This window comes from Cynara cardunculus (genome assembly GCF_001531365.2).
Source record: "Cynara cardunculus var. scolymus isolate 2C chromosome LG 2, CcrdV1, whole genome shotgun sequence".
NCBI classification, from domain to species: Eukaryota; Viridiplantae; Streptophyta; class Magnoliopsida; order Asterales; family Asteraceae; genus Cynara; species Cynara cardunculus.
Genome location: NC_037529.1, coordinates 9575133 through 9584903, shown reverse-complemented (window position 1 = coordinate 9584903; position 9771 = coordinate 9575133). Strand labels below are relative to the sequence as shown.

The 9771-nt window shown below is 32.8% G+C and overlaps 2 protein-coding genes across 2 annotated transcripts; both read left to right on the top strand.

The window, feature by feature from the left end:
• The first annotated feature begins 178 nt into the window (after window positions 1-178).
• LOC112505780 (probable xyloglucan endotransglucosylase/hydrolase protein 23) lies at window positions 179-1561 on the top strand. The gene is made up of 3 exons (XM_025109764.1): window positions 179-574; window positions 712-905; window positions 1048-1561. Exons 1-3 carry the CDS (start codon window positions 287-289, stop codon window positions 1448-1450), a joined length of 885 nt encoding a protein of 294 aa, XP_024965532.1. The 5' UTR covers window positions 179-286; the 3' UTR covers window positions 1451-1561.
• A 6415-nt stretch (window positions 1562-7976) lies between these two features.
• Window positions 7977-9314, top strand: LOC112505725 (probable xyloglucan endotransglucosylase/hydrolase protein 23). Its single transcript, XM_025109672.1, has 3 exons — window positions 7977-8289; window positions 8438-8631; window positions 8822-9314. The coding sequence occupies exons 1-3, from the start codon at window positions 8002-8004 to the stop codon at window positions 9207-9209; spliced, it is 870 nt and encodes a 289-aa protein (XP_024965440.1). The 5' UTR covers window positions 7977-8001; the 3' UTR covers window positions 9210-9314.
• Window positions 9315-9771: the final 457 nt, after the last annotated feature.

Here is a 9771-nt window from a genome sequence, read left to right as displayed (position 1 = left end):
ATTATGGGAATTTAATTACATTTGGAAGCGCGTCTTTAACCCACAGACATTCATGGCATTTAGTAGCAGATTCATGCTTTTAACATCACACTCCCTTTGAYATCWCTTATAGATCCCCACACGCTTGTACCAGCTGTTTTTCACAACAAAAAAGCTAACCATTACCAGATGCCAGATCAGTTTAATTTCTTCATCCATCTTCATAAATTCACCCTACCCTATATATACAACTCTCTTTCATGTCTTCTATCTTCAACTTAATTCACATCATCAACATTTACTAGAAATGGCTTCTTCTTCTTCTTCTACCGTTGCACTTTCAGTTTTCCTCCTCCACCTGATTATATTTCTTGGGAGCACTTCTATTGTAGTCTTTGCAGATTTCTACAATGAGTTTGATATTACTTGGGGCGATGGTCGCGGTAAGATACTGAGCGGCGATCAGTTAACTCTCTCCCTYGATAAATCATCTGGCTCTGGCTTTGAATCAAGAAACGAATACCTGTTTGGCAAGATCGATATGCAGCTGAAGCTTGTACCTGGCAACTCTGCTGGCACAGTCACTGCTTACTATGTGATTATCTATCTCTTTCTTGTTAATTACTATGTCATTATCTATCTCTTTCTTGTTCATTACTTGATACTTATTAAACTAATCATTTCTAGCTAGAAATTTGGAAATGCTAATCAAACATTACTAATTGCATGCAGTTGTCTTCCAAGGGCTCCAACTGGGATGAGATCGACTTCGAGTTCTTGGGTAACTTGAGTGGCGATCCTTATATTCTACATACAAATGTGTTTAGCCAAGGCAAAGGCAACAGAGAGCAACAGTTCTACCTGTGGTTCGACCCAACTTCTGATTTCCACACATATTCCATCCTCTGGAACCCTCAACGCATCATGTAAGTACTATTATATACATATATATATATATATATATATATATGCATCCTCCTTTCTTCTACATATTACTATGTATGTATAGCAACAGATCTTTTATCCGTCTTTCTGTTTATTAATCTTCCTGTATGATCAATACTTCAGATTTTCTGTGGATGGAACGCCCATTAGAGAGTTCAAGAATGCGGAATCGATAGGGGTGCCGTTTCCAAAAGCTCAGCCGATGAGGATACACTCTAGCTTATGGAACGCTGATGATTGGGCAACCAGAGGTGGATTGGTGAAGACCGATTGGAGTCAAGCTCCTTTCACTGCTTCCTACAGAAACTTTAAGGCTGATGCTTGTGTTGTTTCTTCTGGGAAATCGTCTTGTAATAATGGGTCAACAACATCATTATCATCTTCTGGTAATTGGTTATCGGAGGAGTTGGATAACACAAAGCAGGAAAGGCTGAGATGGGTTCAAAAGAACTACATGATCTACAACTACTGCTCAGATTCCAAGCGTTTTCCWCAAGGATTTCCTCCGGAGTGCAAGACCCCATAAGATATTCTTTCATGTATTTAGTTTTAATTAAGATTGAAAATAGAATTACTTATTCATATTCTTTGTAGCTGTTACTCGATTTAATAATAAATTAAAGATGAGAATATTGGCGTATATATGCTCTCCATTGTTTAATTAATTAAGCTTTTTTCTTTTCTTGTATCAAAACTAGGAATTAATTAACTCCATCAAAGATTTGCTGTTACAGCATACCTTTTCATTAGCAAATTAAGACAGTTTTCTTTGTTATTAGCGAGATGAGTGTCTTATTTTTTGGTTTGTAGTTGGAATGAGACAACAAATTGAAGCTAAAATCACGATTTTAATGGTTTTGGGTTAGGGTTGGTTCGAGTTGTTCTTGGAACATAAAGGAAAAAACAAGGCTATAAATAAATAATAAACTTCCAATAACTACCGTAACAAAATTGGATTCATAGGACACCATCAATTTCAACGCGTCCTAATATCATCTTTTATAAGCTCTACTATATATATATATATATAAATAAAAGACTAAATCATCTTTTTTTAAGCTCTACTATATATATATATATATATATATATCTTAAACAGCTGTTTTACAACAAAAATCTGCTCACCAACCCAAGGAAAAGGATTGCTATATGCGTACGTTCTTCTAGCATATAGTCTCACCTTCCTTCTTCATCACCTTTGAAAAACCCTATAAATACATAACCCTTCACACCTTGTATCTTCACATCCACCAAACCAAACCAAACCTTCGTTAATTCACTACAACAAAATTGGGTTTATAGGACATCTCTAATTTCTAAAGGTCCCAATAGACCGCTTTATAGAACTTAATTTATATGACCAAAATATAAAGTGTCCTATTTAAAGGCGTTGTAATAAGTTTATATGACGATTTTGGGCGTCTTAACAAATTTTTAAGAATATTTTTAATACAAAGTGTCACATTAGCAACTTTATATGACACTTTTGAGAAATTGTCCTATAAACTCAATATTTTATAGGACACTTGTTTTTATATAACATTTTTTCAAATAGTGTTCCTATAAAGTTAATAATTGGACGCTTTATATTAAAAGTGTCCTAAAAACTTATTACGACGTCAAAAAACGTTATATAAACTTATTACAACACTTTTAGATATGACACTTTATTTTTTATTCCTATAAACTAGGTCCTATAAAGAGGTTTATTAGGACACTCAGAATTTGGGAGTGTCCTACAAACCCGATTTTGTTGTAGTGATTCTTTATGAATAATTAAATGGACATGGCCATTGCATTTTCTTCTTTTTCCTCGATCCTTAATAATATGATATATACCCGCTTTTCTAGTAGTATCAGTACTCATAGTATGATCCATTTTCTACAGAAAGAAATCGAGAAGCCTCGAACCCGATGGAAGCCAAAACACATAGTACTTGGGAGAAAAAATAATAGATTATTAAAACTTGAAAAGGCACTTGAATCTTATTTCATGGCTAATCCCAAATTTAGCCATAACCTGCTTAATTAGTTCATTCCCCCACTTATCATCTCTATGTGGAAGGGTAGGTAAATTAAGAATGGGGTGGCCCTGAGGGCCTGAACCTATCATCTACTCTTGTCTATGTTGCCTTGCTATCTGTTTAGGGGGCGAACTTCCAGTCCCTAATGGTCGATCGAATTACTATGCCCCTTGATCCTAACATTCATACAGATAAACTCGTTGATGACTGAAAGAGGGGGAAAATTCTTTCTTTATTCAGAAGTAATAGAATAGGTCGGCTTGCTCTGACCTTATTCTTTGCGGCAGTTTATTTGAATACCGGTGTAAGAGTTGATTCGATTGCCAACAGAAGACCTACATGAATAGGCAGGCTATTGGGCTAGTTTACTAAGATCATGTACCACAGACTAGGCAAATGCTCCCTTGGCAATGGCACTCCACCAAGCTTGACAAGGAGAGTGAAGAGCTAATGGGATGCTTACTGACTGATATTCTCCCGTTTTGCCCTTCTGTATCTCCAATGTGAATTTTTTTTCCTTTTATTTTTCACTTACTTATTTAGTTTGTTTTAATCTTGGTAAATGGTTGGATGTGATTAGTTTGTATGCCTAATCAACGTAAGCTAATCATTTAAAATAATTAATATTTTTTTAAATAAAAAAAGAAGGGTAAATTAGTAATTTGTGTTGATTATTCAATTTACTTTAATTAGTTTAATATTTCCGTTTACTTTAATTAGTTTAATTACTATATTATATATATATATATATATATATATATATAGAGAGAGAGAGAGAGAGAGAAAAGAGCTAATATCTTTTGTTAACCATGAAAAATGTATTAACTATACAAACCATTTAGACCAATCACAAACCGTTAGATTAAGTTCTTCTATCACCATTCATTAATGTGCGTTTACAAAAACATCAATCCCATGATTATAGCTAAAATAATTTTTTTTTCCAAATTATAGATGACTTGTGATTTTAATATGATAGGAAACTTGGATGTTCTATCTTCAACATATATATAGTCGCCAATGTTCATATGGAGTATATATTGTTCACATGTGTTCACAAGCGAAAGACTTTAATCATATATTATTGTGCTCACATGTGAAAACCAATTACTTTAGTGTTCGTAAGTTTTAATAGGTGCAAATAAGTGTTCATAAGTGTTCCCGTATGTTCATATGTGAAAGCCACGAATAAGATTAGTTAATAAGTTATATATTTGTTCATATGTATTCATAATGCAAAACACGGATGATTCTATGAACTATAAAAGGAATGGGCAGTTGTCGATTTGTAACCGATGTAATTAATTAATTATTGATTTGTAACCTATTTGGACATATCTCCCAAAAATACCCCTGTTCACATATGTTTTGATATCCTTCATTTTTAATTAGTTACAAAAATGTCACAATTGATCTCATCCATAGATTTTTAAGAATCAAGGGTCAAAATCAGTTCACAAAGTTAATACCAATTATTGGATTAACAAAAGAACCTGCCCCTATGTATGTATGTATGTATGTATGTATGTATGTATGTATGTATGTATGTATGTATGTATGTATGTATGTATGTATACACAATGATCTTGAACTTTACTTGATGTGTTTTGGATATCACAATGTGTATCTTGGTGTATTTTGGGTATCACATCGAAGTAGGAGAGAGAGACACACAGGAGAGATAAAAATTTAAAATACCTAAAATGTCTTCAAATTAAAATTTTAAGTCGAATTACCAAAAATATTAGTTTTCTAATTTATTCATTGATTTGTGATTGAGATAGGATCTCACAGTTATACTAATTAGTTCTCCTTTGAATGAATTTATATATATATATATATATATATATATATATAGGGAAGGGTTCAAACGAGAACTACTGTGATTTACGAGAACGCAAGAACAATCCAATAACCTCATATATTGTGATTAAAAATAAAATTAAAAGATTTTTAAAATTTAAATTTAAATTTAAATTTAAAAAGATTCAAAAAAATTTAAAATTAAAAGGGTAATAATGGAAATGATATCATCAAATCTTTTAAACACGATGATTATCTTTTAAACACTCATTATTATCATTATCTAGTAAAACGGTTACGAAATAAGTTAGGATTATACTAGGTGTGATAATCATGTGATATGGGTGTGATAATCATGTGATAGGGGTGTGATAATCACCATTATATACATCACTTGGGTTATCGTTTTGGTTAATAAGTTAAAATTTTGGTGTAATCATATGATAGGGGTGTGATAATCATGTGATATRAGTGTGATAGGGGTGTGATAATCACCATTATACATCACTTGGGTTAACGTTTTGGTTGATAAGTTAAAATTTTGGTGTCATCATATGATTTGGGTGTGATAATCATGTGATAAGGGTGTGATAATCACTGTTATACATCACTTGGGTTATCGTTTTGGTTGATAAGTTCAAATTTTGGTGTAATCATATAATATAGGTGTGATAATCATATGATATGAGTGTAATACTTATGTGATAGAGGTGTGATATGAAGAAAAGATGTTAGCGAGAAGAAGAAGAAGATAACTACCAAGAGTAAAATGTGGAACGTGAAAAGATAATTATGGTTAATTAAAATAAAATAAAAATTATAAAAATTACTTAATTACATTATTGTCCTTATTAAATTATTTATATATAATAAAAGTTAATTTATTAATTAAAAAAGTTTGAGGTTATTGGGTTGTTCTCGCGTTCTCGTAAATCACAGGGGTTCTCGTTTGAACCTCCACCTAAATATATATATATATATATATATATATATATATATATAATATGGGGTTGGGTTCTCGTAGAATTGAATTAGTCTAATGTGACAACAAAACTATTTTTTTATTAACCTAAATATCTAACCCGCTATGCGAGCCGACTAATCTCAGGGCGACCACATGCTTTGCAGATAGTCCAGAGTCACCGCATTTGAACCTCCGTGGCCACAAGGGGATTTTTATTCCTCCTTAGATTTGAACCTAAGACCTCCAGGTACTTTTAACTTTTGGAGTCAAGCTCAAACCAATCAGACCCCCCCTGGTTACAAAACTCTTTTTTACCTTGAACTACCTATTGATCTATCACCAAATGGTTTAGGATACGCTGAAAAGTTAATCTTATGATTTGGTCGAAAAGTTTGGTTTTCGACCACAAGTTTATCGTTGAGACATAATCGTCGTTAAACATCAATTATTGACCCATTCTTTAATTTTCCGTTTATGAAATATGCTCCTTTGTTTATAGTCTATCACAATGACTGAAACTTTAATAAAATCATGCATGTGAGGATTAGATCTATGTAAAAGTTCATGAATATAAAGATGAAAATGGATGAAAGGTCGGTGCTTTCTATCAGTTATCAATTAAAAGTAGTTGAATCTTTACGTTGTTTTTAGTCTTCAAATCAAAAAATCAGCTTATTCATTACAATTCTAATCAAAACTTTTATTCTTATATGATTCTAATTTTATATGTAGATATCTATCGAGAGTTTTTAATTAGAAAAATAAATAAATATTTAAATATCGAAAATAGTGTGTTTCCGAGGCATATGGGAGGAAGATCAACCATGTCTTTGGGCATAAATTCCATAGCGAAGTCAAGGAAGGTGGCAGAAAATTAAATATAATCACTTTATAGATATTTATTTCAAGTAAATATTAATATCATTGACCAAATCACGAGAATGATGGTGTTTGATTGGTTTGAGCTTGACTCTAAAGGTCAAAAGGATCAAGAGGTCCCAGGTTCAAATCCAAGGAGAAATAAAAATTCACTTGTGGCCATGGAGGTTCAAATACGGTGACTCCGGGCTATCTGCAAAGCAGGTGGTCGTCTTGGGATTATATATATATATGGTTGAGTTCACGTGAGACCAAAGTTTTTCGTGACACATGTAAGATCAATTTATGTTCATTGATCAACTTTATAAGCTAATAATATAATGGTCTAAAGTTGCACGATGACAATTTTGTGATTATTGAGAAGTCTCGTGTCGTTTATGAATGTCAGATTGCCATATTGTAGATTTAATCCAATTGTTGATAATTGGTCTTACGGGTCTCACGAAAAACCTTTGGTCTCACATGATCCTAAGTCTCTCTCTCTCCCTCTCTCTCTCTCTCCCTCCCTCTCTCTCTCACTCTCTCTCTCTCTCTCTATATATATATATATATATATACACACACACACACTATATTATAAAACATTTAACAAAAATTCTTAAAAACCATTTTTTATGCATGAAGTACTGTTTATTGATGCATATTACTTAAAATTCAAAATTACAAGTACATTGTGCATAAGTACAACTTATTAAAGCTTCATGTTTAAATCCGTGTAACTAACTGCAAATAAACATAATTGAATAAATGATAAATATCTTATTTTAAATATAAAAAATCTAAAAAAGACAGGATAATAATTGACTTATAACAAAATACTTGATCATTATCTTTATAAAAAATTGTATTATTAAATTAAAATAAAATTTTGAATTAAAGAAATACACATTTTTTTATATAGTTAGTTTGGTACTAATATTAATTATTTTTTTCAATTTTTTATGATATCTTCATATTTACATTTTATTCAAAAAGAAAAACATTATTTTTTTTCTTCTCAAAACCACATAAAACCGACATCGAATGAGACAAAAAAAAATGAAATATTAAAATCGAGATGAATCTCACTACATTATGCGGGTATCATTCTAGTATGTATATATATCATTGACTATCTTTTATCCCTTGGTATACATATATCATATATGCATACATATCACAAAAATTTGTTCAAAACCGCGTGTAGAGTAGCCATATTCCATCACTAACTATTATTAGCTTTAAAATATAACATAAAGTGCATTATCTTCCTACTATCTCTAGATATTCCATCACCTACAGCTGTTTTACAACCAAAATCTGCTCACCAACACTACGTACTTCCTTCTTCATCACCCTTGAAAAGCCCTATAAATGCTTCACCCTTCACATCTTCTATCTTCACATCAACCAAACTAAACATTCAACATGGCCACTGCCTTTTCTTCTTTTTCCTCGCTCCTTGCTGATTTCTACCTCCTACTACTGGTTCTAGTGCTCGCTACTACCCTTGTGTCTGCTGATTTCTACAATGAATTTGATATCACTTGGGGTGATGGCCGTGGTAAAATACTCAACGCCGACCTCTTAACCCTTTCACTCGATAAACCATCAGGTTCTGGATTCGAATCAAGAAACGAGTACATGTTTGGTAAGATCGATATGCAGCTCAAGCTTGTTCCTGGCAACTCTGCTGGCACTGTCACTGCATACTATGTAAGTAGTTTTCTCTTGATTTATCTTACCACCTGTAATTAACTAGCAATCTAGGTTCTTAGTTATTGATCAGAATTCCTAGCTGGCTAGAACTACAAAATACTATAATTACAGAATCCTAATTGTAATTGTAATTGTATTGATGCAGTTGTCTTCCAAAGGCTCAAACTGGGATGAGATTGATTTCGAGTTCTTGGGTAACTTGAGTGGTGATCCTTACATTCTACATACAAATGTGTTTAGCCAAGGCAAAGGCAATAGAGAGCAGCAATTCTACCTTTGGTTCGACCCAACTGCCGATTTCCATACCTATTCCATTCTCTGGAATCCTAGAACCATCATGTAAGTGTATATCTATACATTATATGGTCACATGTTTCTGTATATATATATATATATATATATATATATATATATATATGTAGTCAGTAGCTATTACTACACACTACATGCATTCTGTAGTTGATCATCAAATGTATAAGAATCTTAACATACTAATGATCTATCTTCCATTGTTTTAATTTTGGATCAGATTTTCTGTGGATGGAACACCGATTAGAGAGTTCAAAAATGCGGAATCTATCGGGGTACCATTTCCAAAAGACCAGCCAATGAGAATACACTCCAGCTTATGGAATGCTGACGATTGGGCAACCCGAGGTGGGCTTGTGAAGACCGACTGGAGTCAGGCTCCTTTCACTGCTTCCTACAGAAACTTCAAGGCAGATGCTTGCGTTGTGTCTTCTGGGAAATCATCTTGCAACGGCTCAGCGTCTAACCCAGCTTGGCTGTCAGAGGGGTTGGACAATACAAAGCAGGAGAGGTTGAGCTGGGCGCAAAAGAATTACATGATCTACAACTACTGCTCAGATTCCAAGAGATTTCCTCAAGGATTTCCTCCCGAGTGCAACATGGCATAACACGTTTGTTTCTTTTGATGTATTAAAGTTTAGTTCGGGAAATCAATCGTTCATTCTTTTTTTGCTAAATAATAAATAAATACAACCTTTGGGTTTGTTCTTACAGATATTTTATATTTAATGATATTATGTTCAATTTCTAGTATTAATGATATTATAATAAAAACGGAAAATGTATTTTAATTCGGTTTTTATCATCTCGAAGTAATTAGATGAACCCGATTTTTGATTAGTTGATGTATCCCGGATGTTTTTCGTTTACGTCCTCCTGAATCTAATCCATCACCAGAAAAATTAATGGGTTTGATGCTGTAGTCGATTTTGTTTGATGTTGGTGTTACAAGCATATTAATTTTTCTTACAACATGACCACTAGACTGTTCACCAAAAGAGAACCGAACTGGATCGGAACTAAAAAAGATAATATGAATGAAAACATGTCGATCTAAATTTGTTCGGTCTCAATTGGGTCTTCAAGGACTCTTAATCAACTTTATTGGGTGTTCATAGGTTAAGTGGCTCTTAACAACTTGATTGGGCCTTCATGGGCTTAAGTGACTAT

Bases quoted from the DNA above. Each gene is read 5' to 3' on its own strand.
- LOC112505725 (XM_025109672.1), top strand. From the start codon at position 8,002: ATGGCCACTGCCTTTTCTTCTTTTTCCTCGCTCCTTGCTGATTTCTAC. The intron at 8,290-8,437 runs GTAAGTAGTTTT...GTATTGATGCAG, and splicing joins GCACTGTCACTGCATACTAT to TTGTCTTCCAAAGGCTCAAA. The intron at 8,632-8,821 runs GTAAGTGTATAT...ATTTTGGATCAG, and splicing joins TGGAATCCTAGAACCATCAT to ATTTTCTGTGGATGGAACAC.